The sequence below is a fragment of the Prionailurus bengalensis genome, chromosome A3 (assembly GCF_016509475.1).
Source record: "Prionailurus bengalensis isolate Pbe53 chromosome A3, Fcat_Pben_1.1_paternal_pri, whole genome shotgun sequence".
Classification (NCBI taxonomy): domain Eukaryota; kingdom Metazoa; phylum Chordata; class Mammalia; order Carnivora; family Felidae; genus Prionailurus; species Prionailurus bengalensis.
The window spans coordinates 99,559,695-99,580,947 of record NC_057354.1 but is presented as its reverse complement, the minus strand read 5'-3'; the positions used below and the strand labels follow the sequence as shown (position 1 = coordinate 99,580,947).

The following is a 21,253-nucleotide window of genomic DNA, read 5'->3' as shown; positions in this document are numbered from 1 at the left end:
ATTCTAATGGTAAAATTGTGAAACTTTTGCTATTGAATAAATGTTGTTTGACAGCAACTGCTAACCCAGAGATGCAGATTTTTATTTTCTTACTTAGGCATTTAAAATAAATGTTCATTCTACTGAAGTGAAGCCCCAAGTGGCCTCTGTTACTTGTATTATGATGGTGGCCTCAGGGACTGCTTCATTTACTTCTGTTGTGACACAGACTGTCCTATCATGTTATTTCATATATAAACTAGTACACAGTTAAGGTTTATTAAACAGACAGCTGTCAAACTTGGACTAAGTTAGTGGGCACTGAATAACAATCTGTTTTATAATGCCACACAAAATTTTTCAGATAATGTTTGGGGATTTTGTTTGCAAGTTATTTGTAAATGTTTTTAAATTTTTATTTATTTATTTTTGAGAGAGAGAGAGAGAGAGAGAGAGAGAGAGCCTAAGCAGGGGAGGGGCAGAGAGAGAGAGACACAGAATGTGAAGTAGGCTCCAGGCTCCGGGCTGTAAGCACAGAGCTCGACACGGTGCTCAAACTCACAGACAGTGAGATCATGACCTGAGCCAAAGTCGGACATTTAACTGACTGAGCCACTTGCCTTGTTTGCAAGTTATTTGTAATGATGAGGTTTTACAATGATGTGAAATCCAAACTCTGGAACAATGTCATGATCTGGCCGAGGCCCTAGAAGGAAGACTTTCCACCCTTGTCTCCCAGATGCAAAACCCACCACAGGGAGAGGGTGGCATTTTGTGTGGCAATGCAAAGAACTCCCTGTAGTCTCTAGTGACCAAACAGATGTAGTGGGCTCTCCGGGTCCCCTGGAGGACACCCAGAAATCTCTATGTACCTGACTTCTCCTTACCACAGCCTACTTCATGCTCCAAGCTGGGCTCGAAGGAAACAAAACTTTAGAGATCAAAGAGAAGCACTTGGCCTTGGGCATGTCTTCCACCCTCCACCAGCTTGCCATTCCTGTGGTTGCTTTGCTGAGTGAAAGTCAGATGGGTGAGCTTCTGGGCATGCATTCAGGTTACCATATCCCCTGAATCCCTCATCACTATTAGTGAATCCTGTGATGAAGGCTTTAATTTTTAATGAAATTTGAGAAGGGTGGATGCTCTAATATTTCTTGAAAGAAAAAAAAGAAGAAGAATTTACCATGTTAGCCTCATGCAGTGATGCCTTTTGCTGGCCTGCTCTGTGTATGTCATTTTCTCAGAGTCTGAATAAGCAGGCAACTCAGTGAGACCTTCACCATCTGGCATTTTACAATAATCTAAGAACAACAGAAGACACAACAACAGGAATTCTTGTGTAAAAATTCCATTTCTTTCAATATGGATTAAAAAATAAGTAAAATTTTTTATATAGCTGAATAACATTCCATTGTGTGTGTGTGTGTATATATACATATCAAATGTACACATATATATACGTATATACACACCACATCTTCATTATCCATTCATCTATCGATGGACACTTGGGCTGCTTTCATAATTTGGCTATTATAAATAATGTGGCAATAAACATAGGGGTGCATATATTCATTTGAATTAGTGTTTTCACATTCTTTGGGTAAATACCCAGTAGTGCAATTACTGGATTGTAGGGTAATTCTATTTTTAATTTTTTGAGGAAACTCCATACTGTTTGCCACTGTGGCAAAATGCATCAGTTTGCATTCCCACCAAACAGTGCACAAGGGTTCCTCTTTCTCCACATCTTCACCAATAATTCTTGTTTCTTGAGTTTTTTATTTCAGCCATTCTGACAGGTGTGAGGTGATAATCTCATTTTGTTTTTGATCTGCATTTCCCTGATGATGATGCTGAGTGAAATAAATCAGTCAGAGAAAGACAAATATGAAATGATTTCACTCATTTGTAGAATTTAAGAAATAAAACAAATGAAAGGGAATAAAAGAGACCAAAAAACAGATTCTTAAATATAGAGAACAGGTGGTTACCAGAAGGGGTGGAGTGGAGGGATGGGGGAAATAGGTGAAGGAGATTAAGAGTACATTTATCATGATGAACACTGAGTAATGTACAGAATTGCTGAATCACTATATTGTACACCTGAAACTGATATACCACTGTATGTTAACTATATTGGAATCAAAATTTTTAAAAAGATAGGTAAAATTCAAAAATAACAAAATGCTTTGTTAATGAGATGTTTCAAACTCTAGAAAATAGCCCAGTTATCCAAAAGAATTCCACATCAAAGGATTTTGACTCAGTGAAAGACTGCAGACAGTTCATTAACATTCCCTGTAATAGGGTTTGATCTGTGTACCATGCTACCTCTTTCCCAGGAACAGCTTTATCCTCCTTTTCCATCTGAATTTTAGTTATTCTTTACAGTTCATGTCAATTGGAGCCAACCTGAGATCCATCCAGTTGCTTAATTTTGACAAACTTATTGTTTGTTCTGGTAGGCTTGACATAACTTTAAGCAAAGAGTCCCTGATTCCACCATAAAGTGCTTATGAAATAAAGGTTCTGTGACTAGTATCCTGACGAATAGGATCATTATTTGAACTTAAGAAAAGTAGAATAAAAAAGAGTTAATTTTTTAGAAAGCCATGACTTCTGATCTATCAAAGTTTTTTTTCCCCTTCATACCCTCAACAGGTTTATGTTGACAGTCATCAGGAATAAATCCTGCGGCACGCAGAGCAATTCGACAAGCCTTCCTGACCACAACTTTTGCCTCATTTCGAAATTCTTCTAGGCGCGTTGTCACCTAGACATTGATGAATATAATTAGCAATAGCAAAGTAGCAACAATAGAAAAAAAAAATCTCAAAACCATAGACAAAAATTCCTTACCTCTTCTAACCATATGATTTGTGTGGCTTTAAATTCTTGCAGGGTATAAGTATGACATTTTTCAATATAACAAAGTCTGATAAAACTCAAGTTATAGCATAATTCATTTATTTTAAGAAGAGCCGGTCGCAAATGCTGAATGAAAATAAAAATTATCATTGTTTAGTTAAAAAAAAACCTGTTTTTTAAAAGAATAAAAATATTTGGAAAGCAAGAATGGTTATTAAGGAAAATACATAGGTCTATATGTTAACTCTAGCTACAACTCCAAAGTGCATACATTAAACAGGAACACATCTGAAATTTTTCTAAAAGCATTCTTTGAACTATCAGACTTAATTTGTTTGAATATCTATCTTTTTATCTTGAATATGTGTCTTTTAGCTAAGAAATTGAGGGTAAGTAATAGAGGACTGGGAAATATCTTAAATTTCACTATGTATGATGAATGGCTACTAAAAGATTCATTGTGTTATCTTAAGGACTACAATGCCCAGTCACCATGGTAATGGAGAGGCCCATTTGCTGATCTAAGAGGCTTGACATAAAATCCCAAGACAACTTTGAATTAAAAATTTTTTTAAGTTAAAATTTTTAACTTTAAATTTAACAAGTTGCTGAAAAATAAAACTCAGTCACTATTAAGAACCTATTTATTTGTGGACTGGAACAATGAATGGAAGTAGATGGATGGATAAATAAAATATATATATCCATACAACAGCGTATTATTTGCCAATAAAAAGAAATGCTATGCTATCACATAGATGAATGCTGAAAACATTAAGCTAAGTGAAAAAAGCCAGCCACAAGGAACCACATATTACATGGTTCCATTTACATGAAATGTACAGAATAGGCAATCCAACAGAGACAAAAAGTGGTTTAGTGGTTGCCTAGAGCCAGGGAGGGTATTGGGGGGAGATGGGGAGAAATATAGAATGACCACTAATGGATAATAGGGTTTTTTTAAAAAAAATTATTCATTTATTTTGAGAGAGTGAGAGAGAGAGAGAGACAGCAGTCAAGGGGCAGAGAGAGAGGGAGAGAGAGGGACAGAGAGAGAGAGAGAGAGAGAGGGAATCCCAAGCAGGCTCTGCACCATCGATGTGGAGCCTGATGCAAGGCTCGAACTCACAAACTGTGAGATCATGACCTGAGCTGAAACCAAGAGCTGGATGCTTAACCGACTGAGCCACCCAGGTACCCAAACAAGGTTTCTTTTTGGAGTGATGAAAATGTTCTAAAATTGACTGTGGTGATGGTTAATCAATTCTGTGAATGTAATAAAACCACCAAACGGTATACCTTAAATGGGTGAATTGTACACTACGTTAATTATATTTCAATAAAGTTGTTAAGAGGAAATGTAGGCACAGGTGCCAATAAGGTTTGTTACTAAAAAATATCATGAAAAGAAATATTTCAGATATTTTCAATATATTCTCCACATTGATTCTTTCAACCTAGTCTAGGCAAATCAGTCCTCCTAATTAACTAATTGTAAATGTAAGAGTAGTGATAAGCATTGCATAATTATAGTATCTAATAGGCATTTAAACCAACACAATGGGTCTGTTATTTAGGTCAATCTAAGCTTAAATGGATGAGAACTTTCTAGTCTGCCAGGGCTACATTTAAGAGAAGATATTATCAAGGTCAAAGCACTATTGGTATGAATGGTAGATAGGACAACTGTCAGCACATAAGAGAACAAGCCTTAAGGATCAATCGAGGTGATCTTAGAGAGGAATACAGGAAGAACTATTTTATATACTTAGTAACAAACTTATGAAATGTATAGTGCCCAGGACATGGCAAAAGATAAAAGGTGGTAAAAAGATAATAAAATAGGTTCAAATGATTGATGGATCCTTAATGAAATTAGAGGTCTAGGAGTTGAGCTTACTATCAAGAAGGACTAGAATATTTTCTGCAACCCAGAATGCTTGATGAGATGGATGACCTGAAATAGCACATCTCATACATTTGTTTTGCACTAATACCTATGTGAGCCCTAACCCTAACCCTAATGTTCCTTGGTGTAACTGACATCTTGATAATGATCTTTCAGATCAACATATGAAAGTGAAGGAAATGAGCAGTAAAAAAGCAAACTTGAGGCTTCTGATTTGAGAGGGTGGTGACTCAGTGTCATAGAAATAGACAGCTGAGGACCCTGACCGTAACGGTGATTCCAGTTTATTCCCAAGGGCCAAATAGAAAACTTTATTTTTTAATTTTTTTAATGTTATTTATTTTTGAGAGAGAGAGACAGAGACAGAGCATGAGTGGGGGACGGGCAGAGAGGGAGACAGAGGACAGGCTACGCACTGTCAGCATAGAGCCTGACATGGGGTTCAAATCCACGAACTCTGCGATCATGACCTGGACGGGCACTCCACAAGTAGAAAACTTCTAATGCAAGTTGAAATTCAGTGAATGGGTAGAGATTTTAAATATGGCCATATACTCTTTAACAGTTCTTTTCTCATGATTACCCCATTCTGCAAAGTAAAGATTAAAAATTTCCCTAGGGTCTGAATCCATGGTAGAGGAAAGTATAGGTATGATACCTTGGGAAGCACTGGCCCATGAAAACAGGTCCCCCAATTATTTTGGACCATAAAGTCCAGAGTGACTCAAAGATAAAAGGAGATAATAAGGGTTGCCAGCCTACTCTGCTCAAGAGGATATATCATTTTCCTGATCAGCAACAAAGGGGGCCATGAATCCAAACCTCTGAGGCTGCTTCTAACTGAAGGGGACCTGTGCAACTCTTTTCTTATACTTTTGCATTCTGCAACCCCAGTTAAAATGTAAAAACACTGCTAGACTGCCAGACTCTTAAATGACAAGACAGTATGAAAATTCTCTTAAAAAGATGAAATATTCTATTTCAAGGACAGTCTATACCAATACCTGTAATAGATTCACATTTTGTTTTTCTGTAATTCCTTTAAAATATAATTAAAAATACGTACAGGATTAACAATGAACAAATTTTTTTGTAGAGATTGTCGACAAACACTGATTTTCTTGGAACGGACATTCTTCTTCCACACATTAAAAGCCTTCCATTTCCGGAAAAGTGCAAATATGGGAATTTTAGTGAGTTCTCTGTGATATAGATACTCCTGTTCCCATCGATCAATTTCGATATACTCAATGTCCTCATTATAAATGTGTGTTACGGCTTTTTTGCTAATAGTATAGTAGTCATTTTTATTGATGTTCTCATAACTTACAACTCTATGAACAAATAAAATTGAGGCAAGTAAATAAAGTATTCAATACAAAGTCAAGCAATTGCATTGATTTTTTTTCTAAAGAGATAAAACATTTCTGAAAAGACATATTATTTCAAATTGTTAAAAATTCTAACAAACTATTTTTAGATTGAATAAATTACTTAAGAAAAGAAAGAGGAGCTCCTGTTTAAAAAATAGTTGTACTTATTTTAGGTCTTAAAGATTTTACAACCTTGGTAATATGCTTGATAATTTCAGTTACATGATCTTTACAAAAACAACTCAATAACAGATATTTAAAACATAATAGCTCTGTATGAAAGTTACCTGAAAATAAGTTTTTATTATTAGCTGTTTAGAAACTATTCAATAATAATATAAAAGAGTTTTACACTACTCAGTATTGAAAGAATTGTGAGAAAGATCAAAGTAAGAAAAGATGAATTAAATAAGATTCAAATCAAGACCCAGATTAAATTGAAAAAATATGCCCAGTTCATCACAGAATAAAATAGTTATTACTGAGAACCTATTTATTTCAAGATATTCCCCTTTCAACTGTCATCAAGGGCATTCTTCACCCTTATGCTTAACAGGAAACAGATCAAATAAGGAAGAAAAGCAAGTGAGATAAAGACAGGAGTAAGGACAAAAGGAAGCAAAGTAATGAGAATAGAAAAGGCTGATTCTCTAAAGTTTCTTAAAACAAGAACTTGCCTGTAGGCACAAAGTTTTTTGTTTTTGTTTTTTTGGTAATTTTAGCCATAACATTGAAATACTGGATGCAACTTAAATATCCAATAATACAACAATTGTGAAACATATTGTGATATAGCAAGTTATTAGAATATGTTTTAAAATTTAGGAAGATAAAATTTATAAATATTCTACAGTACTCTAGAATATTAAGATAAGGAATAGCTGCAAAATAAAACTGCAAATTTTTTTGTGTTAAAACTATGCAAAAATTATATGTACTGACAAAGACTAGATAGGAACACTCCAGTGAAAATCAACTGTTTCTCTTGTCTACGTTCTCCCCTGATCCTTAGCTCTGCATTCTGAACCTGGAGTTCATGGCTCTTTAGCATAGCCTTCAGTTCGTCTGTGAAATCCCTGAAATTGTTGTCTGTGTACAAATTGATGTACATATTTATAACTCTTAAAGAAATTGGAATAAAATTCTCTTATGTTGTGGGTCTGTTAATCAAAAAACCAAAAGCCATTGGAATAATTTCTATTTATGTTTAATTAAACTGAGCTAGAAAAATCTTTTTAAAATTAGGGCATACAGGACCAGAATGGGGAAACAAACAAACAAAAAACAAAACACCAAAACTCCAAGCCAAGACCTGATCACGGAGCACACAAGGGCGGTCTGGGAGCTGATGGTGGGGAGCTGATGGAGAGGAGTCTGAAGGTCACTCTCCTACTTCAGTGCCACAACAGAAAATGTCAACCTGTTCAGCTTCTACCTAATTCCACTATCTGTTTGCCTGTGTTCTAATTAAAACTTCACACCAGAACTGTCTGGGAAAATGCCAGGTATTACATGTTGCTGGTGAGGTGTATGAAAAACATATTTTTTTCCCTTTTTTATTTGTCGAAAGCTGAAGATATAATTAGGACATTCTTAGGGTTATTCTCTCCAAAATGTGAAATTTTAACTTGTCTCTGAAACTGTAACTAACTTCAGATGTTTCAATAATATCAGCCATCAAACCAACCTAAAGACAAGATCAAGCAGCTCACTATGGTCTTTGTGTATGTCTGGAAAGCTTGCTCTCATTGGTCTGTTTCTAAAGACCCTTCTAGAAGGTGGCAGGTGTGGTCCATGATGTTGAATTCTAACTTATTGGTGCTCGGTGCCACTTAGAAATCTTTTTTATTTGCAGTTTACTATTTAAGATCTTCATTCTCAATCCCCTAAACCTTTTCATCCTCTACACATTTCTACCCTGCATAGAACAAATGAACACACTAGTCTTTTTCAAAGACTGGATCACCAGCATCAAAATCATCTGGGCTGCTTATTAAGGATCCACATTTCTGGGTCCAACACAGAATCAGAATCCTTATGTATGAGACTCAAGATTCTAGTTTACCAAGCTCCCTGGATGATTCTGATACACAGTAATGTCTGTGAACCACTGAACTTTATTTGAAAGCAACCAACAAAAATGAGGTGGTCATAAAGTGAGTACTGTCTCACACCTTCACTTGAAAATCATCATACCTGTGTGCCTACACTCCATATCCTGAGTGGATCTCAAATTTTACTCCAGAGATGAAGAGGTTTCACCTCACTTTTTTCTAACCCTCCTGGCTTTTAGCAATTTTTCCTCTGCATCTAAAAACATGCAAAACTTCTCTTTAACTTGCAGAAAGTTTCCCTTTAGCTTGTAGAAAGCTTTTTCTCCACCTGCTGCCCATTTAACTTGAAATCCCACATTGCCTTCTTTCTCTCAAACTTCCTTTATAATGGTGTGTATTGGTGGGCCATATCTCTCCCATCCATTCCTTTTGAAAGTTTCCAAAAACCGGTCTTGTTTCTCATAACTTTAACAAAATTATTCAATTAAAGATGAGCAGGGACTTCTTCAAGCCCAATTCTCTTGGTAGATGGATGGGGCAGCAAGGTCAAGGAAAGCTCTGTAAAACTAAGAGGGACTATCCACAGTTCTCTGTAATCCTATTCTCCATAGACTTTCCAGTTCATAACTTGGTGTTACCTGTATGTGAAAACACACAGGTATCAGATGAAGGCAGGTGGAATTAGGCTCTTGTGGTATGATGGCCTGTTGTCTTTTTAATGAGTATGTATAAGCCAATATACAATTTCTCCTATCACAATTAGATTTCTTGTAGCTGTTCATGTTATTATGGAGAAGAAAAATACATTGGCCTATTTTTGATTTTTCTCTTAAAGCAGAAAGGCTTTTTTTGTTTATTTGGTTTAGTTGTAAAGAAGAGGGAATTCATGATAAATTGGTTTGATTTCTCTTGTACACTGCTTCGGAACATCTCATTGTTTTAGTTGTCTAAGTAAAATGCCTCTGAACAAACAAAAAGACTTTCCAGCTCATTACTGAGGGGGGTACCACCCAAATCTACTCCTTGAGCCTTTGTACTTCACACACTATGCCTCAGACTGCTCATCTATCTCAGGAGCTGACCCACCACACCACATCTATGCTCATAATTGCCTACTCAGCCTTTCTTGGCATCCAGGATTCACCCTTAACTTCCGCTGCTTCTTGGATAGTTGCTTCGGATATTTCTTTCATCAAAGAAATTTCCTTTCGTTGAGGAAATAATACAAAAATTTACTTCAGGGTTTAAAACGAGAACTTCATTTGTTCAAGTGCTGTGCTATAAAATTCCTAAGTTGCCGATAAACAAAACGGCTTTATGATTCAATCAACTAAACAGGCGCTTGGATAGTTAACTAATTAGGATGAGATGAATACCTTGGGTAAAATTACATTTTACTATATTTTAATGGGGAAAAATATCTGGAGTGTTTTCTTGCTGTTCAATGTAGAATCAGGGAGTCCTCTGTCAAACTATTTTACTGTAGAACCTATATCTATCCATCTGAAATTAAACTTAGACTCCAAGGCTTCTGTTAACTCCAAAAGGTTATGTTGTATTTGAGAGAATCATATGGCATATGAGAATTACACAGCCCTGTGGTAGGTCATAAATTGTCTTATTATTGTTTATTTAAGTTATAACTCAAATTGTGCCTACAGGGGTTCTAAAAATGTTAATTTCTTTTCCTAGAATTCCTTGATTTTCCAAAACGATGATATCTCAGTGTGATTTGTTATTTAAAACAGCAGCTCTATCTGTTGTTACACAGATTGAAAATGCTTCTGATCATCTTGAAACCAGTCTAGTAAGACTGATAACGCAGAAACATGGTTTGTTTCCTGCTCAAGAACTTTAAATAGCCTCCTACTGTTTATATCATCAAATCCAAATTACTTTGCCAGGTGTTTGGCACTCTCCTCTTGTTTCATGTTAGTTCCTACTCTGTCCCACAAATTGCCCTTTTTAGTCAGGCTGACTTATCATATCTACCTTAGGCCATGTTTGAATGCATACAAATGTCTTAGTTCACCCTGTTCTCTCTTCCTATCTCCTTCAAGTTTCTGATTTCAACAAGCAAACAAGTAACTACCTGCTTTAAGGTAGTGGAGTATATTAGATAAGCTCATATGGCCCTATGCAAATCTAAGTTCTCTTATTATTTTCATAATTATACAGTTTTAATTGTTATAATCTGAGCATATTAATTGGGTGAAGGTAAATAGGCAACTGCCTGGAAAGAAATTAGCTACTTCCTGTGTTCTGTAATTATAAACCTCAATTTGTTTGATGATGGTCAAGATCATGAATCTGTATGGGTTTAGACCTAACCTAAAGAGGAGAAGAGAAATGACTTACTTTGCTTCTGGTTTGACTAACCAGAAAGGGTATAATATCTGATAAGGAACTCTTTTTTACCTAGAAAATTAAACAAAAGCATAACTAAGAAGAAACATCCAAATTTCTGTAATAAGAGAGTATTCTGGAGCCAGTAGTTCTCAGCACAAGGTCCCTGGAACAGCAGCAACAAGCATCCCATGGGAATTGTAATTTCCCAGGCTATGTTCCCAACCCAGTGAATCAGAAACTCCAGAGGTTTAAGCATCTGTTTTAATAAGTCCTCTAGGGCTTGCTTGAGAACTGCTGCTCAAAGTCCATGGGAGTGCAGCATTGAGTTAAATACTTGAATGATCTGGTGAGTTTTAAAGAAATACTGTTGTTCAGGCTCACCACAAATCAATTAAATAATGTCTTGGAGTAGGGCCTGGCTGATTCTCATTAGTAGCCAAGTCTGAGAACCACTCTTCTAGGTTCTTCAAAAAAAATTTTAATGTTTATTTATTTTTGAGAGAGAGAGAGCACAAGCAGGGGAGGGGCAGAGAAAGAGGGTGACAGAGGATCAAAGCAGGCTATGCACTGACAGCAGATTAGCCTGATGCAGGTTTTGAACTATGAACCGCAAGATCATGACCTGAGTCGAAGTCAGACGCTTAACCAGTTGAGCCACCCAGGCACCCCTAGTTTCCTCAAATTTTTGTGTGAAATAAAATCATCACCCATTAAATTGTCACAGCCCCAGAATACTACCAGGGCATGTTTGTGCGTGTGTGTGTGTGTGTGTGTGTGTGTGTGTGTGTGTGTTTGAAGAGAGGGTAGGGAGAAAATATGAAGCTGAGTATTTTTTATTATTCCAAGTGCAAATATGAGGTGCCTTTAATGTTTCCATGTGCTGGCTGAGATTTGACTCATTAGATTTAAATTTCTTTATGGACTAGCCCAAGAAAATGGTCATTGTGTTAGGCAACTTGGCAAGGTTTCTGATAATGTGGTTTCAAAATGATCTGTTATTACAGAGGACATATAACCTCACTATAAAGTTTTTTGTAATTATGACTTCACACAGAAACCACAATGCTGAAATTTGAGAAAATACCAAACATCTATCTGTGTTTTCTGTTCTAGGTCACTAAACAGGTAATCTCACTAAAAGGACAGAATAGCTTTAGTTTGAAATTTAAAAAGCTTCCTTTAAAAATACTTTTAACAGGGCACTCGGGTGGCTCAGGGGGTTAAGTCTCCAACTCTTGATTTTGGCTCAAGTCACAATCTCAGGGATCCTGAGATTGAGCCCCATGTTGGGTTTCTGCTGACAGCGGGGAGCCTGCTTGGGATCTCTCTCCCCTTTCCCTGCCCCTCCCCTGTTTGGGTGCACACACTTGCTCTCTCTCTCAAAATTAATAAATAAACTTAAAAAATACTTTTTAAAAAATGTTTATTTTTGAGAGAGTGCAAACAGGACAGAGGATCCAAAGCAGGCTCTGCACTGAAAGCAGCAAGCCTGATGTGGGGCTTGAACTCATGAACCATGAGATCACGACCTGAGCCAAAGTCAGATGCTCAACTGACTGAGACACCCAGGTGCCCCTAAAAAAATACTTTTAACATAATAGGCTTAGGAACCATCTAAGAACTGGATCATTGGGAAAGTAATATGGCCTGAGCCTGGTATGGATGATTATATGGTCCTAACAGCCCAAGCCACATAACTCTGTTTCACAGAGTCCCAATCCCAGCATGTGTCCCTCAAGAAAGAGTTGATTGGCCGTACAGGACAGAAATGTGTAATTAGCATCACTTAACCTGAGGTTTCTCAATCTAAGCACTACTGACATGTTGGGCCAGGTAACTGTCTGTTGTGTGAGCCTGTCCTGTGCACTGCCAGCTGTTTAGCAGCTACTCTTACTCTTCCCACTTGACACCAGCAGCACCATCCTCTCTAGTTATGGCAACCAAAGATTCCTGCAGACATCCCCCAAAATCTCCTGGGGGGCAAAATCTCCCAGGTTGAGAACCAGTGATTTAATTTAATGTATCTTAATTGCATATGATCACAGAATAATTGTTTTTTACCATCTACCTATTAATAATACCACTTATATATAATGATCCTAGAAATATACATTAGGCAACATTTAGGTAGAAGAAATTTTGTGTCTTCTTTCTTGGCTTTATAGACCCTAAAAATTCTTGGTATTTGGGAAGGGCTCTGCCATACATTCTGATTTATCCACTCACTAAATTTACCCACTCACTAAATGGTTTGAAAATCGACATTGCACAGAGGATGAAATCATAGAATTGAAAGATGGGAACATCAGATATAATTCTGAACTTCTATCTGCAAATCACGAAACAATATCAAACAGCAAAGTCCTTCATATATCTGTACCTCAATTTCCTCACCTTTCAACTATAGAGAATGCCCTTCTAAGGAGGTTCTTTTGAGGACAAAATAATATTAATGTACAGAAAGCACACAGTTCAGCCTAGCACAGCATGTGTGACACAAGTGACAGGAAAAGTTGTCATTATTAGAATGAGTTTATTAGGCACAGTGTATGAGAGGCTGGGTTCTAAAGCCCAACTACTTGGGTTTGAATTCCAGCCCCACAGTTCACTACACTAGCTGGTCAAACTTGGCCAACTCTGCCTCAGTTTCATCATTTGTAAAATGAATCTATTAATACTGGCTACCTTACAGAGTTGCTATGAAGATTAAATTAATTAATACATATGAAGAACTTGGAACAGTGTTTGGCACATGCTAAGAGTTGGTGTTTGTAGTATTGTGTAACAGTATTCACCTTTGTAAAAGTCTGGTTACCGCTATGACTTTATAGAAGTATCCTTATCAAGGTGATCAAGTGTATATATGTTTCAATGACCAAAACAAAAAAATAGCAAAATATGGACACATAGAAGTGGGATGAGAGGTTCTATAGAAATGGGAGAAAAGTCCACATTTGTCAAACACCAACAATGGCTCCTTATATATAAGCATGAAAAAGAAAGACTTACATATTGCTCCACCAGGCAATCTTATTAGCTTCAACTAAATGTTCAGGTTAATAAAACTTTCATAAACTATATTTGGAACCCTTCTACTTAGGAAGAGCATAGGGCAGGAACTACTTCTCGCCATCAGGGCAACATCAGACTTCACTCTTCCATGGGACTACTTGTAGGAATCTATCAGCCACCCAGGAGCTACCCTCTCCCTAGATGACAACTCAGAGGCAAGGAGATGAGATCCACACTGGGTGGGTATGGAAACCACCCTGGCTTAAAAGCCTTATTACCACATGAGCCAGTATGTCTTGCAATAACTCTATAAGCATAGATTTCAGGCTTCCTGATAGAGGCATGCCCAGAAAAAGAGTTGCTGCACCATGGTAAGTCCAAAGCTATGGCTCCCCATCAGTTATTTAGAATTCATTTTGTCTCCCCCAGTTCAGATATCATTCACAAATCAGGGGTCATTTTTATCATAAGCAATGTTGCCTAAAAGTAACTGACTTCTACTCTTATCAGGATACAGGGAAACAGAGTTTCAGAGTTAACCAAGATCAGATTCTCATGCAGAGAAAATTGTCCTACAGTCCTCTAGAACAATGCTTCCTAAACTTCGTGTTCTAACAAATCCATACAATGGTGACATTTTGAAAGGCACCCTGGTGAAGGCATTAATTCTGATTTCTTTCTATTGTAACAAGAAAAACAACACACAAGGTATCTTAGGGAAATATTCAATACTGAATTTGATAAAACTTCCAAATAAAGCCTAACTCATAAGCCACAGCAGTGACCATAACTGTTTGGAAGTAGCCACCTGCATTTCTAATCAAGACATGATGAATGGTCTGTTCAAATTCTTGACAACCACCACTACCGAGAAACTTTGTTTATAGAAATAGTAGACAACAAATAGCAGATGATTTATTGCTTTGTCTCTTATGGATGGAAACTCCCTTTTCCATTAACCAGAATTTGGATAATTTGTTCTCTTGAAATTGTGAACCAAAGGTACCACCATTCTTCACTTTTAATAGCTTTCCATTTTTCCCCTTTGATAAATGCAGTGTTGAAATTTCTTGTGAAATGCAAACTGATTTAAAATCCAAACATTTCAAGTATTTCAGAAACAATGGTAAGCTTTCTCTGAAACACAGACAGATGTTACTCTGACTGAATTTTTCTTTATGTTTAAATCCATTACAATCACTAAAAATCACCAGAGACCTATTTCCAATATCATTTTCCCAAAGCTGAATTCAAAGAGTGGTATTCTAAACTGAGAGATTTCCCCCTAAGATCAGGAACACGACAGGGATGTCCACTCTCGCCACTGTTATTCAACATAGTATTGGAATTAGCCTCAGCAATCAGACAACACAAAGGAATAAAAGGCATCCAAATTGGCCAGGAGGAAGTCAATCTTTCACTCTTCACAGATGATATGATACTGTATATGGAAAACCCAAAAGATTCCACCAAAAAACTGCTAGAACTGATCCATGAATTCAGCAAAGTTGCAGGATATAAAATCAATACACAGACATCAATTGCATTCCTATACACCAATAATGAAGCAACAGAAAGAAAAATCAAAGATTGATCCCATTTACAGTTGCACCAAAAATCATAAAATACCTACGAATAAACCTAATCAACGAGGTGAAAAATCTATACACTGAAACTATAGAAAGCTTATGAAAAAAATTGAAGAAGACACAAAAAAGTGGAAAAACATTCCATGATCCTGGAACAAACATCATTAAACCTTAGATCCTTAGAACAAACATCATTAAAATGTTGATACAACCCGGGGGCGCCTGGGTGGCTCAGTCGGTTAAGCGGTTAAGCGTCCGACTTCAGCTCAGGTCACGATCTCGCAGTCCGTGAGTTCGAGCCCCGTGTCAGGCTCTGTGCTGACAGCTCAGAGCCTGGAGCCTGCTTCCAATTCTGTGTCTCCCTCTCTCTCTGACCCTCCCCCGTTCATGCTCTGTCTCTCTCTGTCTCAAAAATAAATAAACGTTAAAAAAAAAAAACATTTAAAATGTTGATACAACCCAAAGCAATTTACATATTCAATGCAATCCCTATCAAAATAACACCACATTCTTCACAGAGCTAGACCAAACAATCCTAAAATTTGAATGGAACCAGAAAAGACCCTGAATGGCCAAAGGAATCTTGAAAAAGAAAACCGAAGCTGGAGGCATCACAATCCCAGACTTCAAGACATATCACAAAGCTGTTATCCAGACAGTATGGTACTGGCACAAAAACAGACACTCAGATCAATGGAACAGAATAGAGAACCCAGAAATGGACCCACAAACATTTGGCCAGCTAATCTTTGACAAAGCGGGAAAGAATATCTCCGAGTGGTGCTGGGAAAACTGGACTGCAACATGCAGAAAAATGAACCTGGAACACTTTCTTACATCATACACACACAAAAAAACTCAAAAAGAGTGAAAGACTTAAACAAGACAGGAAGCCATCAAAATCCTCAAGGAGAAAGGAGGCAAAACCTCTTTGACCACAGCCGCAGCAACTTCTTAGTCAACACGTCTCTGGAGGCAAGGGAAACAAAAGCAAAAATGGACTATTGGGACCTCAACAAAATAAAAACCTTCTGCAGAGCAAAGGAAACAATTAGCAAAACTAAAAGGCAACCAACAGAATGGGAGAAGATATTTGCAAACAACCTATAAGATAAAGGGTTAGTATCCAAAATCTATAAAGAACTTATCAAACTGAACACCCAAAAAACAATAATCCAGTGAAGAAATGAGCAAAAGACATGAATAGATGCTTCTCCAAAGAAGACATCCAGATGGCCAACCGACACATGAAAAAATGCTCAGCTTCACTCATCATCAGGGAAATACAAATCAAAACTGCTATGAGATACCACCTCACACTTATCATAATGGCTAACATTAACAACTCATGGGGCGCCTGGGTGGCGCAGTCAGTTAAGCGTCCGACTTCAGCCAGGTCATGATCTCGCGGTCCGTGAGTTCGAGCCCCGCGTCGGGCTCTGGGCTGATGGCTCAGAGCCTGGAGCCTGTTTCCAATTCTGTGTCTCCCTCTCTCTCTGCCCCTCCCCCGTTCATGCTGTGTCTCTCTCTGTCTCAAAAATAAATAAATGTTAAAAAAAAATTAAAAAAAAAAAAAAACAACTCAGGCAACAACAAGTGTTGGCAAGGATGCGGAGAAAGACGATCTCTTTTGCACTGCTGGTAGGAATGCAAAACTAGTGCAGCCACTCCAGAAAACAGTATGGAGCTTCCTCAAAAAATTAAAAATAGAACTACCCTATGACCCAGAAATTGCACTACTTGATATTTATCCAAGGGATATAGGTATGCTATTTTGAAGGAGCACATGTACCCCAATGTTTATAGCAGCACTATCAACAGTAGCCAAAGTATGGAAAGAGCCCAAATGTCCCTCGATGGATGAGTGGATAAAGAAGATGTGGTATATATATACAATGGAGTATCACTCAGCAATCAAAAAGAATGAAATCTTGCCATTTGCAACTACATGGATGGAACTAGAGGGTATCATGCTAAGCGAAATTAGTCAGAGAAAGACAAATAGCATGTCTTCACTCCTATGAGGACTTTAAGACACAGAACAGATGAACACAAGGGAAGGGAAGCAAAACAATATAAAAACAGGGAGGGGGGAAAACATAAGAGACTCTTAAATATAGAGAACAAACAGAACAAACAGTAACCACTGGAGGGGTTGTGGGGGGGGGTGGACTAATGGGTAAGGGGCATTAAGGAATCTACTCCTGAAATCATTGTTGCACTATATGATAACTAACTTGGATATCAATTTTAAAAAAAAAAGACACTTCTCCAAAGAAGACATCCAGATGGCTAACAGACACATGAAAAAATGCTCAACATCACTCATCATCAGGGAAATACAAATCAAAACCACAATGAGATACCACCACACACCTGTCAATGTAGAATGGCTAACATTAACAACTCAGGCAACAACAGATGTTGGCGAGTATGTGAAGAAAGAGGATCCCTTTTGCACTGCTGGGGGAATGCAAGCTGGTGCAGCCACTCTGGAATGGAGGTTCCCCCAAAATTAAAAATAGAACTACCCTACAACCCAGAAATTGCACTACTAGGTATTTATCCAAGGGATACAGGTATGCTGTTTTGAAGGGTCACATGTACCCCAATGTTTATAGCAGAGCTATCAACAATAGCCAAAGTATGGAAAGAGCCCAAATATCCATTGATGGATGAATGGGTAAAGAAGATGTGGTATATACATACAACGGAGTATTACTCGGCAATCAAAAAGAATGAAATCCTGCCATTGGCAACTACATAGATGGAACTAGAGGGTATTATGCTAAGCAAAATTAGTCAGAGAAGGACGAATATATGACTTCACTCATATGAGGACTTTAAGATACAAAAGAGGTGAACATAAGAGAAGGGAAGCAAAAATAATATAAAAACAAGGAGGTGGAGAAAACATAAGAGACTCTTAAAAATGGAGAACAAACAGGGTTGCTGGAGGGGTTGTGGGAGGGGGGATGGGCTAAATGGGTAAGGAGCATTAAGGAATCTATTCCTGAAATCATTGCTGCACTATATCCTAACTAGCTTGTATATAAATTTAAAAATAAGTTAATTAATTAATTTTTTTAATGTTTATTTTTGAGAGAGAGAGGGACAGAGTGCAAGTGGGGGAGGGGCAGAGAGAGAGAGAGGGAGACACAGAATCTGAAGCAGGCTGCGGACTCTGACCTGTTAGTACAGAGCCTGACACGGGGCTCAAACCCACAAACCATGAGATTGTGACCTGAGCTGAGGTCCGGTGCTTAACTGACTGAGCCACCCAGGTACCCCAATAAATTAAATTAATTTTTTAAAAAGCAAAGAGTGGTATTCTGCTCACACATTTTTTGTTATGTCTTGGACTTTATTATAGTCACAGTTTTGATAATATTTAGTTTGGAATTCATAACAGCAGGGAAACATTTACATATGGGAGTTCCTTTGCAAATAAAACAATGTATTACTTGAATGCAGGATTCTCAGAATAAGCTCTAAATATAATGTATGTTTTTAAGAAGTATTTCCATAATGTTTTATTTGCCTTAAATATTTCATTGCCAGTAGGATTCCGCCCCCCCATGACAAAGTTCTTCCAATATTTCACTTCAGTGATTCTAAATAGTGCATTATTATCTAGAAGCTACTAATATCTATAGATGCATCAATATTCAATAAAACTCCTTTTCTGCAGTAAAATTTTAATCATGTCCTGGAGTGTGTTAATCTCTCTTATCTAATCTGTTGATCTACTAGTGGCATTATTGATAGATTTCCTTTGCTTTTCTGGTAACAAATAGAATGAAAAAATTTCTACGCAGGTTGGTAAAATTGCAATTCTGCCACAGTGAGTTATTCTGACATTAGATATTGTGTGTGTTCTTGCATGCCTAGCTTCTTAAGCTTATTGATGAGATATTAATCTAAAAACAGAATTTGGTTTCATATTTTGTACTTCAATATGCCTTAAAAACTTCAAATCCTTTTCTGGGTATGGTGGATATCTTTTGGTAAGGTGTTGATATAGCTTGCTTGTAACTACTGATTCATTTGATAACATTTCCATACAAATGAGATATTTAGGCAAAGGACTGGAACATTACTGTGATTCACAAATCCAAGTGTGAGATGTTTTTAAATATGTTGCCTAATTTCTAATCTTTTTCCTTGTTTTAAATTTAAATTTATGTTTTAAATTCAAGTTAGTTAATATACAGTGTAGTCTAATCTTTTTCCTTTTGACCACTGTGTTTATCTTATAGCTCTAGTAAAATTCTAGTTTTAAGAATACACTATCAAAGAGGACACAAATAAATAGAAAGAGAGTCCATGCTCATAGATTGGGAAATTTAATATTATTAAAATGTCCATACCACTCAAAGTATTGTACAGATTCAGTACAATCCCTATTAAAATTCCAAACGCATTTTTCACAGAAATAGGACAAACCTCAAGAGAACCCAAATAGTCCAAGCACTCTGAGACAGAACAAAGCTGGAGACATCATGTTCCCTGATTTCAAACAATATTAGGAAGCTAAACTAATCAAACCAATATGGTATTGGCATAAAAACACACATATAGATTAACGGAACAGAATAAGAAACCTAGAGATAAAAGCCTGAATATATGGTCAATTATTTTATGACAAAAGAGCCAAGAATATACAATGGGGAAAGGACAGCATGTTCAGTAAATGGTGCTGGGAAGACTGGACAGCCACATTCAAAAGAATGAAATTGGACTGCCATCTAACGTCATACACAAAAGCTAAATCAAAATAGATTAAAGACTTGAACATGAGACCTGAAACCACAAAACTCCTAGAAGAAAACATTGGTGGTAAACTCCTTGAGATTGGTCTTGGTGATGATTTTTTTGGATTTGACACCAAAAACACAGGAAACAAAAGCTAAAATAAACAAGCGGGACTACATCAAATTAAAAAGCTTCAATACAGTGAAGGAAATCTTCAAAATAAAAAGGGAACCTACTGAATAGGAGACTATATTTGCACATCATGTATCTGGTAAGAGATTAATATTCAAAAAATATAAGGAATTCATACAACTCAATAATAAAAACCCCAAACAATCCAAATAAAAAATGGGCAGAGGATGTGCATAGATATTTTTCCAAAGAAGACATACAGATGGACAACAGGTACATAAAAATATACCCAACATCACTAATCATCAGGGGAATGCAAACCAAACCACAATGAGGTATCAATCACCTTACATCTGTCAGAATCATTATCAAAAAGACAAGAAATAACAAATGTTGGTGAGGATGTGGAGAAAAGGGAATCCTTGTAGACTGTTGATGGGGATGTAAATTGGTACAATGACCATGGAAAACAATATGGAGTTTCCTCAAAAAATTAAAAATAGATTTTACCATATGATCCAGCAATTCCACTACTTGGTATCTATACAAAGAAAACAAAAACACTAATTCAAAAAGATGTATGTGTCCCTATGTTCACTGCAGCATTATTTGCAATAGCCAAGATATGAAACCAACCTCAAGTGTCCATTAAATATAAAGAAGATGGTGTGTGTGTGTGTATGTGTGTGTGTATACCCAGCAATTGTGTATACACACACACACACACACACACACACACACGGTGGAATACTACTCAGACATAAAAAAGAACAAAATCCTGCCATTTGCAACAACATGGATGGACCATGAGAGTATTATGCTATCTTACTGTAAGACCTAGGGCAGTTACTTAACCATTTTGTGACTCATTGTAAAATAGAGATAATAATTGTATCTATCGTATAGTATTTTGTGAGGATTAAATGATATGACATACATAAATAATTTGCCTAGAACAAAGTGAACACTAATGATCTTTTATGACATAAAATATGATGATTCACTTTCATGTGCTCTCACACAAAGTGGATATATAATCCAACTCTCTAGCCAACAATCCTCCCCCATATCTCATAGCTACCCTTCAGTTACAATCACTCTTGTTCAAGGTCTTCAGTCCCAACAAAACAGGATTATTTTGTCTTGATCAGTTCTATTCTCTGTTCTCTATGCTCTTCATGATCTCCCTAGTTCCTGATTCTTTACCTAGTTTCCTCTTTACTTGCCCCA

The 21,253-nt window shown here is 36.9% G+C and overlaps 1 protein-coding gene across 1 annotated transcript in view; it reads right to left on the bottom strand.

The window, feature by feature from the left end:
* Nucleotides 1-21,253, bottom strand: part of DNAH6 (dynein axonemal heavy chain 6) — a 226,041-nt gene that overhangs the window by 184,649 nt on the left and 20,139 nt on the right. The window contains exons 5-8 of the mRNA XM_043603834.1: nucleotides 5,826-6,093; nucleotides 2,842-2,976; nucleotides 2,635-2,755; nucleotides 1,163-1,280 (exon numbers count right to left, since the gene is read on the bottom strand). Of these exons, the coding sequence (XP_043459769.1) occupies nucleotides 1,163-1,280; nucleotides 2,635-2,755; nucleotides 2,842-2,976; nucleotides 5,826-6,093 (642 nt within the window). The remainder of the gene's footprint in view (nucleotides 1-1,162; nucleotides 1,281-2,634; nucleotides 2,756-2,841; nucleotides 2,977-5,825; nucleotides 6,094-21,253) is intronic.